We start from the raw sequence: 21,610 nt of genomic DNA on the forward strand, positions 1-21,610 counted from the left end.
ATCATACTTTAATTATTAGCTTTTGTTTTCTTGAATCATTAAATTTGTTTTAATGATTTTAGTAAGTCTATTGGTATTTATTAGTTAGCAACTTAAGGCTGCCACTTCTCTTTAATTTAATGTTCTCTAGATATTTTCTAGAGTCAAGGTCACTTGTCCGATTGATAGAACATTCTCCGATTAATTAAACACGACATTTACACCATATTTATTTAACTTAGCTTAATTCATCTAAATTATATTTTAAGTTTCAGACATGTGAACTTGAATAATAAACAATTAAATGTTGTTTTTAGTGTAAATAATCAACGGAAATGTTGCGGAAAGAGAGAAGAGACAAAATAAAATACTATTCTAACACTAATTGGGGGCTGTTTACTTTGAAAGAAGTTCGGTCTGTCGGTCAGTTCCAACCCAGTAAAGAACCGGTCATCTTTTTACCCAATCAAAACGACATAAAAAGCCTGTCGTACTGTGACTAGGTAAGGTGCGGATTTAGGTAGAACGGGTAGAAGCGGATTTTCAATTAGGATTATTTGTGAAAAAAATCTATCCAAAAAAAACAATTAAATTATTGTACTAAATTAGTATCTATTTAAATTTATATTGTTAATTAAAATAATCAACTAAGTTCTTTTATTAGTGGTTTCTATTATCAGCTACATTAACTATTAAAATAAATTGTCTAACTAATCAGATAATGACACGTGGTAGTTTCTGGTTTAATCTAATGTTTTTCTCACAAAATTAAATAAAAATTATAAAAAAATTGAAAAAAATTAAAATTAGTATAAACTTATTAAAATTATAAAAAATATAAATATTATAAAATCTAATAAATCTAATAAATTGTAAAAATATATAAAAATAATAAAACTTGTTTAAAATTTAAAAAATAAACCTACTAAGAATTCTTAAAAACTAATATTGTAAAAAAATTATAAAAATATTAAATTTATATAAATTTATAAAAATTATATAAAAAAATCATAAAAACTTTAACCGGACTAGTTAACCTGAAATCGACAAGGTGTCAATCCAGAGAAAACCTTTAGACTAATTAACCCAAGAACTAAGCGATTTAACCAATTTTTTATTTTTTTAATATTTTTATCAAATCAAAATTAAATTTTGTAAATATTTTTATATATCTTAATTAGATTTTTAAACTTCTATAAGATTTATAATGTTGTAATTGCTTTATATATATATATTGTCATATGTTTTTAATTATCATTTATAATATACTAAAAATCTTATCACATGCGTATATTCGTAAAAATCACAAATTTAGAATATAAATATGTGTTTAAAAATAACATGCACTAAATAATGAAATATAAGATTTGAAATTAATTAATAATAACACGTTAAATATGTACGATGTTAAAATTAAAAAAAAAAATAGTTTCCGTTCAAATTCTATCATATGCATATTTTTATTAATTTTAAAAAAGTAAAATTAAAGTACTCTCAAATAATATAATTAATTTTAATTACGAAAAAATATTTCTGTAATTTAACAACTAAATTGATATTCCGATTGAGAGTGATATAAACTCAAAAAAATAATTAAATAATAATATAAATACTTAATTTCAAGATTTAAATCTCTAGAATTTTAATTATATGAAAGGAAAAGATTAATGTAAACTATAATATACATTCGTCTCAAGGAAGAAGCTTCGATTTCCAAAGAATGCAATAACAACTACACAGTCAAATGTTCAAAGCAGCTGGGCTACGTCATAAGAATAAAGAAAACGGATAAAGCAATATTTAATCTCTTTTAACTGTTTATTTTTTCAAATAAGTCCTTAAATTTTTTCATCCATATTAGTTCAGAAACTTGACAATTTTGTTTTCTCAATTTGACCCTTAAACTCCTTAAACATGAACTTAAACATGGTGTGATGACGTAACACTCTCTTAGTACGGTCCTTCATCGCCCGGAAATTTTTAAAAACTTTAAAAGAAAATTTAATTTTTTTAAATTAAATGATGATATGACATAATCTTATAATTTTGAATTGTCGCACTTTAACGCAATTCAAGTTCAATGGCCAAATTAAAAAAAATTTCAAGTTTAGAGATGATATGGATAAATAAAATTCGAATACAAAAAAAAAACTAAATCTAGAGATTAAATGTTGTGTTTATCCTTAAAAGAAATGGGTAAAACTATACCCAGTGTCACCAAGCTATTAGTAACTTTATGTTTTCGTCATAACTTCAAAATGTTACAAAATGATCACTAATTTATTCAAAAAAATTAAGTCCCTGAAGTATTAAAAAGTTTTTATTTAAGCCACTGGGTTAAGTTTTTTTTTTTAAGTCCAACTAGCAAGCTCCAAGAATTAATTCAACAATTGTCACGGTGAATCAATACCATCAATGAGTAGAAGAACATAACTTACCTCCAAGTTGATCTAATGATTACTGTCGGAGATCAGAGAATTTTTTTTTGAATTTTGATTCACAGATTGTGACTTTTAAAGTTGTTTCATAAAAAAAAACTAAACTATAGGAAAGAAAGGGTAGGAGATCTTTTGATTAGTGTAGGCGGTATGAACAGTGAAAATTATACAACGGACTTTTGAAGTAATTTAGTTATCATTTTATAATTTTTTTAAAATTAAATAATCAAAATATACACTTATTTATAGTTTAGTAATCTTGGGTGCAATTTACCCAAAAGAAAAACGAACGAACAACAAAATCACACGGCAGAGTAGAGTGTGAAAGAGCGGAGAAATTTCCTTTCCAAAACTGCGGCTCTGTTTTCTCACGTTGTTGTTGTTGTAATATTTGTCCATATCCGACCCTACTGTAATATAATAATGCTGTTTTCAGCTTTCATTATAAGCCTTTTATTCAAGGCGTCACAGTTATTTGTTAGTTAGTACAGTCCACAGTCGCGGAGCCAGGGGTTCGCAGGGTTCGAGTAGTTTAAAATAGAAAAATTTTGATTATTTATAATTTATGAAATTTTAAATTAATAATAAAATTATATTTTAATTTTTTAAAAATAATAAAATTTGATTTAAATTTTAAAAAAATATAAAATATAAAATATTAAAATAATAAAATTATATATATAATTTAACTTCGATCTCAAAAAAAAAAATTTATGACTCCTCTGCTACCAATTCATCGACCGTTCTCAGCAAATACTCGGGCCTCTCTCTCGAGTTTGATTTTCCAAATCCAATACAAATAAAAAAGGCATTTTTTGTGAGTTAAATGTGTATTCCAGCGAAAATTAGACTTAACTAACGTTATCAATAAGTTTGGCCGGCACCGGCAGGACTTTCACAACACACAACCTTAAATGTAAACATGTTTGTTTTTATTCTTACACATCATGTTCAATTCATGCCTAATTTGTTAGATGTTAACCTTTTTTGGATATGGAAAATAGAAAGGGTGTGCAAAATATCGGTTAAACTGAATTGAATAAACCAATTTTTTTTTATTAAATCGGTTTTCTGTTTATTTGATTATCTATTTCGGTTTAAATGAGTAATTCAATTCCATTTTAATTTAATAATTTAAACTGAAATAACCAACTAAATCGATTCTTGTAAATATTAAAAATTATTTTTATGATTATACCCAACAAATTTAAAATAAAATCAAGCCCAAGTAACCAATCCAAACACCAAAGCATACAAAATAAAACTCAAGCCCAATTTATTGCTTATAATTCCAATTTTATAATTAATTTAATTATAATTTATTAATTTTATTGTATATACATAAATATAATACATAAATAATTTTTATTTTGAAAATCTTAAAGGTAAAAAAAAACAACAACAACAATAACAACAAAACCCAATAGATCGAACTGAATTGATGAAATTCGGTTTGATTATTTCGTTTATCCCTTAAAATTGGATTTATTCGATTATTGCAATAAAAAATTGAACCGAACAAACACACACCCCTAGGAAATGTTAAGAGTTGATCAAAGATAAAATCTGAGATTAACATCAACTGAAGTCTCTCCACTCGTTATTCAATTAATAAAAATTGATTTAAATTTTATTTCATAATTGAACTCTTATGATTGGCTTGGTGCCCAAAGATGTTTAGCCATAAAATTATGGTTGTTTGAACTAGATTGGAGCGACTTGCTAGACCAAAACCTATCGGGGAATTGATTTGGAGAGAGACATCAAATCAGATGACCTAAGAATCGATACAAATTAGTTGAATCGAATTTTCCATTTTTTTATTATTTATGATTTTTTTAATGATCTGTTTAATGGAACTGACCGAATCGGTTGGAATGACAAACTAATGGCCTAGTTGGTTTGACTATTGATCCAATTTTGAAAACCTTGTATAGAACGCACCCAAGTTCGAGCCTCCAGGAGAGAAAGTGGAAGGCCTTTATTTGAGCAGCATCCTTTAATCGTCGTGTAGATGTGCCTCAACTATGTACTAGACCTATCCAAGGGCTAGGTAGCCCACCGGCTCGGCCTCACCTAAATTGGCCCGAATTCAATTTAAATGATAAAAGATTAAATTTAAATTTAATTATAAAATATCAATTAAAATTTGTATTATTATTTTTTATTATTTTTGAACAATAAAATGAGCTTTTTGGGAGGGTTGGGTCAACAAAAAATGGGCCTAAACACAAATTTATTGGAATTGGGCCTTGGATTTGCCTACGAACAGTTCTAGTAAGTACTAACCTTCTAAATGTATAGTGCCAAAAGAATTTCATAATTGGTTTGGATATTAAATTTATTTAGTAAATAAATATTTATATTAATTAAGAAATTAAAGGGATTAAGATTTTTTTAGTGCTAATTAATAAGGTTTTGTTGAGGGGTTTTTTCTCTGATCCCCTTCGCATGGAATTTATCTTCATCTTTATAAAGCACGATTCTCTGATGGGATGTGCTAGGGGATAACTGGGTGTCATGCATAACGACACGTTACCCCTCTAGGTTTGACACGTAACCTCAAAGGTATCTTAGAAAGTGCCTCCTCGTAAGTAGATGAGTTAGTAGGTGAAGCTGGAAAGTGGCGAACTTACTAGCAGACAAACAGGGAGGTGGTGAACCGCAGATCAATTAACTAGCAAACAGGCGAGCTGTGAGCAAAGTGGTGACTTGAATGACATCCCTTCCTTAATCGGGTCGGAATATGAATCACCTGAGCAGACCAAATTTCGATTTTGTGAAGTATAATATAACAAGTTTATAAACATAGGATAGTTATTAGTTTTTAGAATTACGAGATACATGTATTGTTGAGTTTTATAAATTCTTTGTAATATTTATTTATAGTGTATTTTGCTTTTCGTCCGTGAATATTGTAGGTAATGAAACCTAACCATATTTTGTGTGTATAATTTGTTCCATAAATAATCTAATCTTAATTACATTTTTTTTCTTACAAAATCCTAAAACCTCTTTCTTGCCTAATAATCTCATTCCCATAGTTTAGAATAATAAATAAATAAATTAAATATATCTATGTAATAATATCCGACACTCATCCTAAATTCGAGCAACATATAATAACTACGTAAAGAAATGAAGAAATGACACTATCGACTATACAATCCATAAGGCTGATATTTAACCACAATAATTTCACGACACATTTCTAATTAAGATCAAAACCACCGAAGGAACCTCTCTTTTGTTGCTCCATTTCTGCTTCTCTAGTTATCGTATTTTCCCTTTCTTCATCTTCCACCATCTCGACGGCAAGGTGATCGGATTCGGGTACTCGATCAAACATTACCGAATGAGACGGATCGAGGCTGAAAGAAGGTGAAGTTCCGAAGGCAGATGCGGTCTCAAGTGAAGGCCGTGCTGAAATGTAATTACTTTTTAGGGCGATTTTTTTCTAGCATTGGCTCGCCATCTTTTTAGACCTTCCACCACGTTTTCAGGGAACACAGCTTTCTTCATTGATGTCCCCATCTGTTAAAAACATTAACTTGCAATCGGTTAATAACAATTAACTTAAACCCTAATGTATCTTTGGATTTATCAATTTTAATTTTACATTATATTCAAACTCGAAAAAGATCTTAATTTTGTTATTTTGAAATATTAATATCGTATCAATTAGTTTTTATTGAATTTAATAGTTCGTGAATTCTATATTATCCGTGAATGCTTCACATTAAATCTAAACTAACATTTAACATCTAACCTAACAATCAAATATAAGAACATCTAAAACATGCAAATATACATGCAATTTAAGTTCGGGTTGAATCAAATGATTACGAAATTGAAAACAACGATGAAATTACCTGAGTGACTAAAGCATAGAGAGGCAGAGTAACATATCCACAAAGGATGTGAACCAAAACTCCCATTACTACTCTTATCACAATGTCTTTAGTACTTCGATGGAAACACGATGTTAATCCAAATTCATACTGCATATTTTATAACAAAAATGTTCAAAAAAAAATTAAATGGAAAAAGGAAAAAGTGTAATCAGCTGCAGAAATGCTTACCCACGTCCAGGTGAAGAATGCTAATTGAAAAGAGTTCTGCAAATTAACAAACAAAAAAAAACATGATTTTTTTTATTATTAGGTTTTCGGAAACAATCAAAAGGGAGTAGAAATGGAAGGTTAAAAAAAAAAAAGGTGACCTGAAACAAAATGAAGTGCATAAGGTGGAGAAGCAGTTTAGGCCAGCCAAACCAGAAGAAATCATCACTAGGCCTAACCAGAAATGTTCCTCTCACTACTTGGGACCTGTTATGGCTGTCCAAACACATCCTTGTTATGATGCCTTGTAGTTGTGTCCCAACCACCAATAACATCTGTTAAGCGTTACATTTTACGTTATGTCTAAAACCTGTATCTCGATATAAATATCAGATATGAATATAGCTGACACTTGTGTTTTTGAGCATAAGTTGTTTTACTTACCAGTAGTGGAATGAAAGGAAGCCAGAGATAATTATGAAAATCTGAAAATTACATTTGAAAAAAAATGAACTGGTTTTAGCATTAACAGGCTTAATTGTAAAATTGCATATATATATGTATTGTTTTGAGATAATTACCATGTGCATTGAAGAATATGAACAACACTGAGAAGATCCAAATCCAGAGGCTGAAACCAGTGGTTAAATATATCATTATCAGATTCAAGTATAATATGTATGGGAGGAAGACAAGCATCTATTCGGTCGAGTGGTAAAAGTAAGGTTTCGGAAGAAGACAACGTTGGACCGGCTTTATCTCTCATTTAGGAGTTCGATTTATTGGCTCGATTCTAGATTTAATCGAAGTTGACTGTAATTACTGAAAACCGGAGGTCTGAAGGGGAAAACACACACACAAACATGAAGATGGTTCATATGAAATAGACCAACCTTATCCCCACAACCACTCCAAAGTCCTTTTCCAAAGCTCTTTTTATGTACTTTTGGAAGTCAAAATTGCTTCCCTCTGAAAAATGGGCCTGGGAATATATACTAAGAGTTCAAAATTTTGGATCAAAATGAAGTGGTCAAGTGCTTATATTATTACACATTGTCAATATTACCGTAATGAATCGATGTCTGAGCGTGAAGTAGTCCACTTTGGAAACAGATGAATAGAACTGTCGAACAAAACATGCCTGCAAGAATAATACATGTCAACCAAACATCGTCATCAGTTTTTAACAGGTTTTCATGGTTTTTTATGTTTATGATAATTGACATGATCACAGTTTTCTGGCAATAAAACGAACCGGCCAACGAAGAAACTTGTGTTCACTCCAGAATCTCAGGTGTCGCCTTGCAAATGATGTTTGATGGATAAGTTGGAACCTCCGAGGATCTAATTGTAATGGATGAAAGTAAGATGGTTCATAAAGCAATTTCACAGTAATATATGTATAGAATACTGATGATCATTAGCTGAAATTATAATAGATAATAAACCTCGGGTTGCAACTTGCAATCGAGTTAATGTTAATTCAATCTTGATTCTGAGTTGATTGAGGGATTGTGTTAGTCGTTAATTTTTATAAAATTAATTGAATTAATAGATTTTTTTTATTTAAATACACATACTTTTATGTACATTTAAGGTTGAAGTCAGAAAAATTTTTGAGAGCCGAAATTAAATTGTTTATTGTTATGATAGTAAAAATGTAATTTTATCATTTTAATAACCTATATCTTTATAATTTAAAAAGAATCAAAATTTTTTATCACCCCCAGATTCGTCACTACATGCATTATTGATAAAAGTTCCAACTTCTTTAAGAAAAATCTGTGAAGTATTGTATAGAGACGAAGTCAAGGGCTAGCGCCTTGACCCCTTGGTCAAATAGAAAAATATTATTAGTACTACAAGTATTAATCATTCATTTTAAGGCCTTTAATCATTCAAATAAATGAAAATTTTGTAATTTTTGCTCATCCTAAAAATTAATTATATAATCTAAGTTCTCTCAAAATAAAATTTTTAGTTTCAATTCCCTTAAAATTTTAGAATTTTATTTTGATCACCTAAATAAAATTTTTATCTTCATCCCTAGACCCGAAGTGTTTATACTTAGTTTTAACTCTAGATTTTATCTCTCGACTTTACTGAACGCCTCAAGGGGCATGGATTAAAACCACATCAATTTTATCTCTCCAAACTCTTGACAAAATCGAAAGATAAAATTCAAGGCTAAAACCAACGAATGTATCTCAAAACTAATATTCTTGTCCAACCTTCTCAACAGTTCCCAACCCCAATAGCTTACCATTTGAGAAAAGATATTCCAATGTTGTTGTTTCAGCTTCCCAAGATTTCCATCTTCTCATCTGTCCAAAAAAACAAAAAATCAAAGCAATAAATGTCAAACACAAGTCGCATTTTCCCACTTAGCTTTCTGAGAGAAAATTTTACTTTCTACGGAATTTCCTCTCACAGTTCCCCTTTTCCATTTAGTAGCTGATTTTGATTTGTATTGCATTATTTTAGGGGGAATAACCAGAGTCAAAATTAAACCACCAAACACCCCATTGCTGTCCTTTTTACATTAAAAGAAAGATAAGAAGATAAGAGATTAACATGACCCCTAGAGAGAATAGTAAAAGGACTTGGTAGAATTAACATTTTATTTAAAAAATAAATATTAAAATTTTACATTAATTTTTTATTCTACGTGTAATTATATATATTAAAAAAATGAATATATATCAATTTATTTTTATATTGAATAAGTATAATTATTTGTATATGTAATATAATAATGTTAGTTGTTCCTGAAAATTGAATCAAATTAAAATATCATGTATAAAAATGCACATAAATTAAAGTACAAGTATATCATTACACATTAAACTAAAGTTCATGTGTAATTTTGAGATTTATCCATTTAAAAATTATATAAAAAATATTTTTTTTTCCATTTGTAGAACCATAAAAGCTTTAAAGATATTAACTTTGTTAAAAAAATAAATGACATTTTTTAAATAATAAATGTTAATTGATGGCAAAAAAAAAATGTTAACTCTATTAAAATTGAAACTAAATAAAATTTAATTTTTGATAATTTATCAAAAATATAAATCATTGAAAAAATTGAAAATGTTACCTTTGCCATTCCAAGACTGAATGTAAGGACGCAAGACAAACAATGGAAGAAAGCCAGAGTAAACATCAAGTATTGAAGTTCCTTCACACCTTGTCTTGACAACAATGATACCTTTCCCTGTTCTAAAAACCAAACATAAACCCCACTAATCCATTACTTAAAACACGATTAATGAATATGATTAATGTTTGAATATAATAGTATACGTACCTGTTCTTGGCATTTTGCTTCTTCTTCGCTATCATTTAAAGGATCATTGCAAGGGAGAAAAGTTTCGCCTACGTTCTTCGGGATACAAATGTTTGCTATTCGCTTTTTGCTTACAGTTAATAGCAATGATATGAAGCCCAACAGCATTAATTCTAAGTGCAAGAATGTTAGTTTTATTCATAGTTAGTAACACATAGAAAGGATGATAAGAAGATGTTGATACACAGAGGACGTTGTGGTGGCACTGCAATTCTTTTGAGAAGTTTGGGGGTTGAAAAGAGCTTAAAACACCTCAAAGGATGGTGGACAGGTAACAAGGATTGTATCAGGCTAGGTGTACGCTCGTCGATCAAAGGGTTAATCTCGAGAGAGGAGTCACCCACAAGGCGGTCCTCCGTGTGAAGTGAAAATGTTTGATTTTAGTTTGGATTAATCCTCACCTGATTTGATCTTGTCAAGGGCTTGAATGAGTGACTTCCTTCTTTTCTTATTGAAATACTGAAAATTTAAGGGGAAAAAAAGAGTGATTTTTGTAGATAAAACCTTCATTCATGGGTTACAGTCTGTAACATACCTTAGCCAAAAGATGAAGCAAATACTCAAGAAAGATGGAGACCACAATCAAGAGAAAAACAACCGTGGCAACAGCCCATGTCGGGGTTGTTTCGAGTGTTGTTTCAGAGCTCGTCGTTGTCGTCTCTTCCTCATCTGCCATGTCCCCTTTTTTTTTTTTTTAATGTCTGAAACACCTGGACTTTGTAATTATTTGTGGAAATAATAGACGAAATATATATAAAGTAAAAACAACGCAGGGTTCTCGGTTAGCCAACACATGGTGTTTTGTGTAAAACAGTGATTCGATTTCCTGATACTGTTTTTTTTCTTACGGAATCCATTACGTGCGACATGACAAAGTTGAAAAGAAGTTGAATCTAATCACCAATTCTTAACACACCACAAATATAATAAATTTCTAATTAGACAGCTATTTGGTGATTGGTGAAAATTTTATGGGGTTTTGGTTGTTTATGTGGAACTTTCTGAGATTTTTTCCGACTTGTCTTAGGAATAACTTAAGAATATTAATTGTTACGAAAACAGATTGAATGAAAAATTATATATAGAAATATCCGTTTGTTATACTACTTGACGGTGTTCCTTATCAACTAGCGGCACCATTTTTTTTCCCTTAATCATCAGTGTTTAAAAATAATAAATTTTTAATAGTGTGACTTGATATAGTGGCGACACTAGACTAAAGTACGATTATATAAAACATTGAAGAAGTTAGTGAAGCAATTATCCTTTTTAGATTGGCTTAAGAAAAGGTGTTACCATCAATGGTTTTTGGTATATTTGCATGTTAATTCTGTCTCTTTTTGAAAAAAAACCCTTCTCATTTTTTTTATTTTTTAAAAACAATAAAATTAAAAAACTATATAAAATTCTTATTTAAATTACCCAAATATATCCCTAAAAAAATTTCCTCAACTTTATCTAAATTCAAATATAATGTGGTGCCGCCTAAAATTATTATTTTTTTAAATATTGAGAATTGGGTCATAATCAGAGGGAAAAAGGAGATGGTGTCATCGATTGGTCAAGCAACACCAACGGGTACTATAGCAAACGGGTCATTTTCGCATATAATTTTTCCTCTAACCTATTTTCTTAATTAATTAATATATTTAGGTTATTTATATAAAAAAAAAAGTCAATCCATGTATGTATATATTTGTATAATCAATGTTGAAAAGTGAAAACATTCAGGGCACGTTTGGTTCGCTGCATTGGATTAGAGGCGTATTGGATTAGAGGTGTATTGGGATTAGAGGTGTATTGAATTAGAGATGTAATAGCTAATCCACTGTTTGGTTGAATGTAATGGAATAGAGGCGTAATAGTAATCTTGTGTTTGGTTGAATGGAATAGAGGTGTAATAGCATAATAGAAAAAACTAAAATGACTAGAATACCCTTAGCATAAATTTGTTTTGGTAAATGATTATTGTTATTGTTATTTAAATTATAATAAGATTTTTATTATCAATAATAAATAATTTAATCATATTTAAACATAATTATTATTAAATATATTTTAATTACAATATATAATTTAATAAAATTCTTAATAATTAATATTCTTATATTAATTTACTGAAATCATAATATATGATACTGTAAAATATAAATTAACATAATTATTATTAAATATATTTTAATTAAACTATATAATTTAAAAAATTCTTAATAATTAATATTCTTATATTAATTTACTCAAATCATAATATATGATACTGTAAAATATAAATTAACATAATTATTATTAAATATATTTTAATTAACTATATAATTTAAAAAAATTCTTAATAATTAATATTCTTATATTAATTTACTCAAATCATAATATATGATACTGTAAAATATAAATTAACATAATTATTATTAAATATATTTTAATTAACTATATAATTTAAAAAAATTCTTAATAATTAATATTCTTATATTAATTTACTCAAATCATAATATATGATACTGTAAAATATAAATTAACATAATTATTATTAAATATATTTTAATTAAACTATATAATTTAAAAAAATTCTTAATAATTAATATTCTTATATTAATTTACTCAAATCATAATATATGATACTGTAAAATATAAATTAACATAATTATTATTAAATATATTTTAATTAAACTATATAATTTAAAAAATTCTTAATAATTAATATTCTTATATTAATTTACTCAAATCATAATATATGATACTGTAAAATATAAATTAACATAATTATTATTAAATATATTTTAATTAAACTATATAATTTAAAAAAATTCTTAATAATTAATATTCTTATATTAATTTACTCAAATCATAATATATGATACTGTAAAATATAAATTAACATAATTATTATTAAATATATTTTAATTAAACTATATAATTTAAAAAATTCTTAATAATTAATGTTCTTATATTAATTTACTCAAATCATAATATATGATACTGTTGATGCTAGTTTTGCATAGATGGTATAATAGACGTACATTTACATTTATATCAGAGGCCACTATCTTACATGATATACAAAATGTATAAGTGGCCTCAACCATTGATGCTAGTTTTCTTTCACTTCAAATTTACATCATGTAAAATATATGCGCCGAACCAGAGTAACATAATCATGAAGTTTGCAAGAACAACACAGGATTCCAAAACCAAAACCAGCAGATTTACTTATCAAACTGTTGCAGCTCAATTTTCCAGGCAGATGCCAATTGTAATAGAAGTTGATCAGGTACTGCGCCTTCCCAATTCTCTGGTGGATCCATCGTGGAAGCTGCTTCATGTAAATTCAACAGAAGCTCTTTCTTCAACTCCATCGTTATACCCAATGCATCATGTCCGTTTTCTATCACCACTTTGACCAGCTGAATAATTACAGGAATTTTTTTTTTAATAGTAAACTTATAAAAGAAAATGTCTAAATAGAGCAGCTTGAAGTAAATGGCTCAAAGATGAAGAACCCATACCTGTTGAATCCAGGATAGACAAATATCAAACAAATCTTGCTCCATAAGAAATTGCACAATAGCGTGCAAGGCTTCATTTGCTATCTCATTTGACAGTTGATCAACCATAGGGCCTGATCTATCCATCAGCTTTATAAGCAAGAGATCATCCCCTGTAGAGAGAACTTCTGCATAGGCAGAGTCCATATCACCTACTTGAAGGGCATGCATTGCATTGCTCCAAGAAGTCCAGACATTGCATTGCATTGCATTGCAGGGCAGAGTCCCCTTGTTTCGAGTTTCTGAAAGAATTCAGGATTCAACTCTCTGTCTGTTAATGCAGGTGATTTCTTCTTTAAAATTACAACTGCTTTGTCAATAATGCTTCCACCTTTGCCTTCAGAAACAGAATCTGAAGTCTGTGTTTTTTTATCACCCGCACTTGGATCTTTGGAGCCATTCTTTTCTGATGATTCAGCTGACTGAGCATTGTCACCATCTACAGCATTGAAACAAGTTTAATCCAATAAGATGAATGACCTACACATCAGAAGGACAACCCGTAACACTTAACTGACACACTTACCATGAGACAAGGCTTTCAGGTCATCTGCAGCTCCATCTTCCCCTTTTCCTGCAATCTTCTTCCATAATTGCAATGCTTCTGTCATGCTATCTCTCACAGGTTTCATCTGGTTGACCAATGATTAAACGTTACAATAGAATAAAATTTCCATGAGGCAGTGTTGAGTAATGTAAATCTGTCATATCTGCACCATTAGAAGAGATGATAGTGAAAGGACTTCAATCCTAACCTTGCTTAATCATAATGTGCTAGCTGAAAGTCCCTTGAAAACCAATTTAGAAAGCATGGATGCATACAGTCCAAACCCACATTTTCTATTAGTCTAAATTCTGTCACACAATTAACCCTAGGATTTCTAATTATATCAAGTTCCTACAAAAAAAAGGAAATCTATGTGGAGGATATACATGTTTTCCCGAAGCAAAGTGACCAGATCAACACATGTAATGAAGAAAAGAAAGTACATGGTCTGGCACCAGTCATGTCCAAAATATGTATCAAAATTTCACAATGAAATCATACACAAGGCATTGATGTAAAAGTAATATACATATATATAAGTATGTATGCATGCATGCAAGAAAAATGACTCCAAAAAGCTACCCTATCAAAGCGACAACCCTCAAGTATGGTTATTGTCGAAGATGCTCTATCTGCAATCAAGTTGCTTGAATGCAGTGCCAATGCACTTAAAGAATCTGCAGCTGCCTTTCTCGTCGCCCAATCTGTGCTCCCAAGGCATTCGTGGATGCTTAGCTGCAATGCTTCCAAGCTCTGAGGTGCAATTGCTCCCACCTACATGCTCATCATAAATTTACAGAACTTCAATTTTCTTTTCCTATTTTTTGACCAAAAAAACAAATTGTTCCTATTTGTGGAATTTTCCATATCTATTCCCCACCTAGCTACCTAATTCACATGATCAAATAAAACAAGATCTACAATACCAGCCAAAAAAACAAGCACAAAGTAAACAATAAAGAAACTACAAGATATTCATTTACGATGATACTTGACATCCACAAAACCAACAACATAAATCATCAATATCCTTATGAATCAAACACAAAACAACTGCAATACACAAACCTGTGACAAACTTGCCACTACTGGCAAAAGGGAAGCCTTGGCCATAAAATTCTGGTTATTCAACAGCTTGCAGATCCTTGGACACAGTTTCTGAAAAGCAGGCAAAGGAGGATCAGATGCACATTCCACCATCTTAGCCATACACGTCGATGCACCAGATTGTACCCCTTTGTTCTGCTCCCCCATTGCTATTTAAATTACAACAGAACAAACAACAGAAATCGAAGATTAGCAGAGAAGAGAGAACAACTTCGAACGGCATGCATTTCTTAAGCCTAACCAACAACAGAAAACACATTTCAATTCAACATGCAATACAAACAGAATAAAATTGGCTAAAACTAACCTATTAGCAAATCGGGGCACAATGAAGAACCTGAAAAAAGCAAAAGGGGAAACCGATTAGATAAAAACAATAGATCATATTTACCTCGAAAGTATTGGTTTTCATCTACAATAGCAAAGGATATTAATCTATCGGGAAACATAGACTAACCGATGACGCAAATCGGCAGAAACTGTGAGCAAATCGGCCGAAATAGAAAAGAAAATAATCGGGGGAGCAAATCGGCAGAAAAGGGAAGAAAATAATACTGGGAAAAAGCAATGAATCAAGGAAGCAATTCGGATGAAGGTGGGAAACGGAAGAGAAACAGAGGGGATCGATTAGGGGTAAAAGAGGAAAGGTTTAGGGTAGGGTCATCTAATCTGAGAATAAGGGGGGAGTAGAAATCGGTGTTTTTCACCGATTAGGGAAGTAAGGGGATAGATGCGTATTAGCAATACGCTCAACCAAACGGCGTCTTAGATTGGTATTAGGTGGGCCCCACCGATTAGGGGTGTATTGGCTTAGCCAATACACCAAACCAAACAAGCTCTCAGATCCAGTTGCAAATTTGTCTAAGTTTCAATCTGTCATTTGATTAGTTTATGAATGTATATGAATAATGCATATTGAAAAGTGAATATATTTAAATTCAATTCGACTCAATCAGTTCGTACCAATTCGCAAACCAATAGACTTAATATATTTCTTGATATCCCAACTAATTGAGTTCAATTAATCATATCAAACACTTCAATTTTAATGCAGTTAAAAAAGTGAATAAAAATGTAGGGATGATGTTTTCTTTTTAAGTTTATACTATACAATAAGCAACAGCCTTTGGAGCAAAGTAGATGTCTGGCGCACTTGGCTTTCTCAATACTCAATAACCATTCTTGACATTAAGTTTTATTGACTTAATTAAAAAAATTAAAAAGTAAAGATTTAATAAAAAAAATATAAAAATAGACCTAATTCAAACTTTTAAAATTTTTGAATTAATGAGAATTTACTAAAATTTTAGAGTTTAATTATAATTTAGAAAATTTTAATAAATTTTTTTAAAATTTTATCTTCACTATTGTATTATTAAAAATGTAATATAACACTGATATTTGTAATCCTCCTCTATCAATGAATATTTTTTTAATAAAAAAGTAGCAGCTGAGAACCGCATATATTGCAGTTCCACAGAGCATTGAAGGACAAGAATATATGTCTGGTGGCTACGAGGTCAAAATTTTTGTCCTCTAACTGTCATCACAAGTCATATTTCTCACATCAGCAATGGGTTCTATGTTAGTTTCAATCTTGAAGTCAAAGAATTTTACTTTATAGATCCTTGCAAAATTTATATTAAAAAATATTAGATTAAATTATTAATTTTTCTAAATGGTTAAAAAGTAACGTTTTTTAAAATGAACTGTAATTGATTATGTCAAAGCATTGATTTATCGATCTGATTAATTTAATTAAATAAATTTTAAAAAAATCCCAGCTTAACCACTTATTCAACTAATTTTTGAACAATCTAATTGTAAATTCTAATTATATACGTTGTTTTTGACACAATACTTAAAACTATCCATAATTATTTCTCAACCCATAAATAAAAAAATAATATACTTCAACGCACTCGAACTAACATATCAATCGAGTTAAGTCTCAATTGACAGTAGTGTCATCATTCTTTAATACAAGGTTTAAGGTTAAATTACAACTACAGTAACATATAAATACAATTCATAAAATACAAGAACATATATAATTAAAATGTAGTAAGCAAAACATGGCAACATTCAATGTGACAAAGAGCGGATTATATGGAACAGAAAGCGCATGAGGCTTGAATGGAGAATAGTAGAGTACCACCACAGAGGTCAATACATTACATGGTGTTTTTAACATATCCATAGAGCAGTTAAAAGTTAGAATCAAAGTCGTTTCATAAAATTATTACAAGTTTTTTCAGTTTTAGGTAATGGAAAACTAGATTCTTGCAATAAAAATACATGCAACTTGGCCAACCATAGGGCATCTTTCTATGCTCAAACATCAGCTGCATAACGTTTAAGACAATGTTGCAGAGTTCCCTGTAAAAAGAATGTCCGAAAAACTATCAAATGCCGAACCAACTTGAATACAAAAACTAAGAACCAACCATTTTCAATAAAACCCTGACTATAGAACTCCATATTTGTGGACCCGAACAAGCTATTCTGTGATTAAACTACAATGCAATATAAAAAAATGCATATCTTTGACAGCATAGAGATTGCTTACTTTTAGTACAATTGCTTCCAAACTGTGCTTGTCACTGCTGGAGGATTTGGATGGAAATTTTCTCCGATACAAGGTAAAAGCGATCCACGACCCAATGATAATGTTGCATGTACCACGCTGTCTTCCTTAGTTGCATCAAGATCTCCTTCAGTTAAGGAGAAACCAAAAAGCCTGCAGCTATTTTTGCAGGAGGCTAATTCTTGATTGGTCCCAAAAGAAGGTTGAGCTGCCAGAGGTTGTGAATCATGTTCGCTGATTGACGATGACAGTAACTTGGCTCCATAAGTTTCGGGCACACGAAAAGAACTCACTCCCCGCTCCATTTCCTGGTTGAAGTTACGAGCAGGATTGAAGTTCGGAACTGGATTGCTTGCTTGTTGGAACATCAACACAGAAGACGGTGAGGAAACTTGCACAGATGGTTGTACAGGACTATGTGTATTATATCCCTGCATCGAGGAAGACCATCCACTTCTAGTTCCCGACATTTGCCCAACATTAGTGAGACCAGCACTGTCATTTCCTCGAGTCTCTTCCATAGTTGAGCCTTTTCTATACAGAGAGCTTAGAAAAATTTCTTGACCTTGCAAGACCTTATGGAATCCAAAAGATTCCCCAAAGCCTACACCTTTATACGAAATAACGGGATTCAACGGAGGGTCTCTACCAACATTTCCAATTGTAGCAATGCCAGAACCATTAGATCCAGGAAAGCACCGTCGTATTTCAGACCGATGCATGTTGTGACTATCAGCACCATTATAAAGAGTGCTAAAACCCAATATTTCTTGACCTTGCAAGACCTTTTGGAACCGCAAAGGTTCCCCAAAGTCGGGTGCTCCAATTCCATCTGTTATAATTGAATGAAGGACCGAGTCAAATAACATTGTGTAACACGGGAAGAGAACTAGTTATGGAAAAGAACCTACCAGGAACCATAAATTCCGGTTTTCCTGAAGGCAATCCAACCCTGTTCCTTTTCGAACAGGGTGAGAGCAAGCAGTTAGAACTAGAAATAGAACCGGAAAGTTCAATTTCCCAGGGAGAAACCCTCCCGTGCTTGTTGGCATCAATATCATCCCACCTCACCTGCAAAAATGAGTCAGAAAGAACCATTAGATGACCTCTAGCAATGTTCTGATAAATCAGAAATAATGAAGATATATCGAACACATACCGACAAGCATTTCCATTTTGACCCAGGCCATCTAACAGGATCCAAATCACTAGTTCCAGTTATGAGTCCCGAGGATCTGCAACAAAAGAAAACTTCAATCAAGGACCTGATACATTGGTAGTGTAGGTCAAAGATAATATAATTTTAACTCAAAGAGTTGCGGGTTCAATCGGGTCACACCTTCGTTCTGGTGCATTTTCAGTTTCAAACCGCATTTTGAACCTCATTCCAACAGAAAATGAATGATCAAGGCTCTTCCTGAATTTACAGACCGGAACTATGAACTCCGATGAACTAGCCCTGCTACACATAAAAAAGATAAGCTATTCCGTTCTCTGGGTGAAAATGAAACAGTTAGATATAACAGTAAGACTAAGGAACGAGCTTAGGAAGATTTCAACAATAATACTGGTTTGTATATGACACGTATATCTACACTAAAGACAACTTTAGAAACTTCTCTATATTAGGTCTTAAACAATGTCTGACCAAGGTATAGTACACTTGGGCTTGAAGCGAACGGGAAATAGAGGAAACAAGTGAGAAATGCCAGCCTAATGTTAAACACTTCAACCCCGAGCATTAATGTGCATATCACAGTTCAATTTGTATCTTGATAATATTGCTTGTGTAAACAGCAACATACCTTGGATTGTAGTAAATGCTGAAAACACTTTTCATAGATATAGCATGGACCGCATCTGCAAAAGTTCTGCGGTTCAACTGCTTGCTGCACAAAGAAAGAAAAGAAGCCCCGTTTTTAATTTGGGCAGCTCTTCGGATTCCCAGCCTCAGTTCTCCATCCTCGCCTCTGCTATCAACAATAAATAAGATTCCAATAGGATATTAAATAAGCCTTCACAAAAGGAAAACCTTTGAACCTAAGAAAAAGCACAGCATCTCCGGATACGAGTTTCTTCTTGTTTACGAAAGCACTCCACCCAGTAGTGAGCAAATGCCTCCGTGGTTGCCCTACACGATCCAAAAAAATCTTAGTAACAAATAGATGAAATCCATAAGCATTCGTTCCATTAATTTAGTGTATATACCTCTATAAATGTGTCGAAATCTCCATTCTACACCGTGTAGATCTTTTGCAACGAGCTCTTGTGATGGCCTCTGCTGATCATAATCCTATAAATCCAATTAACTTAAAATCAAAATCCCATACAGAAGAATGCTTAACGAAAACATACCAAAGTCTTGTAAAAATAATATCGAAACAAGAGTACAAGAGAATTACCAAGGGAGCGAAGCAGTCCTCGGCAGCTCGACGTGGAACGGAGAAACCACCATGAGTACTGGTATCGGAAGCCGTAAGGGTCTTACAGAACATGTGCGGCGTGGCTAACTTCATATCTGCTTCGGCATCCTCATCGTCACCATCTACCTCTTGCAAATTCTGCTCAGTTTGCTGTATTATTACATAATTTACACAAAACCAGGCACAAAATTTGTAGGTAAAGAAAATAGAAATCACCTTGCAACCAAACAGGAAATGCATTAACCAATAAAAATGATAAACCAAATTAAGAATTAAGTTAAATGAAGGACCTAAAGTAAAGCATATTGATTCAAACTGATTACACACACATATATATTACTTATGGTTTTACTATAATCAAACCACTGAAGTAAGCAATACAAGAAAATGGAATAAAAACTAACCTCATTATCAGGAACCAGTGAAACTTGAGCATAAACCTCATCTGTAGCACCCTCAGCCTACCAACAAAAGACAAGCATTTCATAGCAAATATTATAACAAAAAACATAAATTTTCAATAAAAATATTAATTTTACATGGATTTTCTTGAAAGTTGAATTAAACCCAGAACCCCCCAAAAAATTTGAATAATTAAAACCCAAGAAACCACCAAAAATCCAAACTTTATAGCTCTTACAAACAAAATAAAAGCGACAGCTTTGAAAAAAACATGTATATAAGTAGCTTACATGGAGCTTAACATCAAGAACCCGACAAAACACATGAGGAGGAAGATCATAAACTGAAGCTAAGCCGGAAAATTCGGCAGCTTGTTCCAAGTGGCCTTGAGGGAAGTACACCACTACACTTCCTTTCTTTGGTAAAGATATAAGTGGACCAACACAAGCATGCAAAAGCTCTAAACAAACTGAAGAACTAAAACCAGAAGCACTCAATACAGAAGATGGTGATAAAGAACAAGACGACGGCGTTTCATCTTCTTCAGTAGTGTTCAGATCGATTAAACACCCCATTGGGGGAGTCAAAGAAAAAGGGGTTTTCTCAAAAAGTTAGAGAAAGCTTTGGGTTCTTTTTTGTATTTGTAATGGAAGTGAGTTTATGAAGAAGAAGAGCATTTCATGACTGCATATTTAGAGAGCATGGTTTTTTTTTTTTGCCAAACTTTAAAGGAGTCGATTGTCGAGAGACCCCTTCAAAAGAAACCAAAAGAGAAAGCTTTTTTTTTATGGGGGGGATGGGGGAGGGTAGTCTTGTTTTAGATATCAAAAACAGAAGCTTTAATTAAGAAGACTTAATAATTAGATTTAGATATGTACATGTAAACAGTAAAAGATATATTTGGTGAACAGTACAAATTTATATAGAAGGAAAATTATATTGGATTATTGGAAAGTAGGTGGGTATTTTTGATGTTTTATTTTTGGGTGTTTTCTTGACTGAAAGGTCTGCAAGGAAGCAGAAAGCAGTGCTGCCACTGCTGCTGCTGCTGCTGCAATGCTGCGCCTGCTGTGAGTGATGTGTGGCAGAAAGAGAGAGTGAGTGAGTAACCAGGAACTAAAGAGAGCTTTGAAAGTCAAGTAATTATATACAAAAATAAAATAAAATATTACAAACAT

At 31.3% G+C, this 21,610-nt stretch overlaps 1 protein-coding gene and 2 pseudogenes across 5 annotated transcripts; all 3 read right to left on the reverse strand.

Annotated features, from left to right (window-relative positions):
- Positions 1-5,451: 5,451 nt before the first annotated feature.
- Positions 5,452-10,667, reverse strand: LOC107925000 (MLO-like protein 12; annotated as a pseudogene).
- Positions 10,668-12,888: 2,221 nt separating this feature from the next.
- Positions 12,889-15,190, reverse strand: LOC107958590 (microtubule-associated protein TORTIFOLIA1-like; annotated as a pseudogene).
- Positions 15,191-17,152: 1,962 nt separating this feature from the next.
- Positions 17,153-21,569, reverse strand: LOC107925223 (auxin response factor 3). 5 transcript variants are annotated; one of them, XM_041079527.1, is made up of 11 exons: positions 20,723-21,569; positions 20,435-20,491; positions 20,010-20,180; positions 19,816-19,900; positions 19,648-19,738; positions 19,413-19,577; positions 18,947-19,069; positions 18,767-18,842; positions 18,519-18,678; positions 17,590-18,439; positions 17,153-17,399 (listed from the first exon to the last, which is right to left on the reverse strand). In XM_041079527.1, the coding sequence occupies exons 1-10, from the start codon at positions 21,005-21,007 to the stop codon at positions 17,592-17,594; spliced, it is 2,061 nt and encodes a 686-aa protein (XP_040935461.1). In that variant the 5' UTR covers positions 21,008-21,569; the 3' UTR covers positions 17,153-17,399; positions 17,590-17,591. The 5 variants fall into 5 exon arrangements, with proteins under 5 accessions (XP_040935461.1, XP_040935465.1, XP_040935464.1 ...); XM_041079531.1 differs by having other exon boundaries at positions 18,947-19,066; positions 20,010-20,168; positions 20,723-21,550; XM_041079530.1 differs by having other exon boundaries at positions 20,010-20,168; positions 20,723-21,525.
- Between the last annotated feature and the right edge of the window lie 41 nt (positions 21,570-21,610).

The sequence above is a fragment of the Gossypium hirsutum genome, chromosome A10 (genome assembly GCF_007990345.1).
Source record: "Gossypium hirsutum isolate 1008001.06 chromosome A10, Gossypium_hirsutum_v2.1, whole genome shotgun sequence".
Taxonomy (NCBI): Eukaryota; Viridiplantae; Streptophyta; class Magnoliopsida; order Malvales; family Malvaceae; genus Gossypium; species Gossypium hirsutum.

Bases quoted from the DNA above. Each gene is read 5' to 3' on its own strand.
- LOC107925223 (XM_041079527.1), bottom strand. From the start codon at position 21,007: ATGGGGTGTTTAATCGATCTGAACACTACTGAAGAAGATGAAACGCCG. The intron at 19,901-20,009 runs GTAATTCTCTTG...TTGGATTTATAG, and splicing joins AGGACTGCTTCGCTCCCTTG to GATTATGATCAGCAGAGGCC. The intron at 19,578-19,647 runs GTTCAAAGGTTT...TGTTGATAGCAG, and splicing joins GATGCTGTGCTTTTTCTTAG to AGGCGAGGATGGAGAACTGA.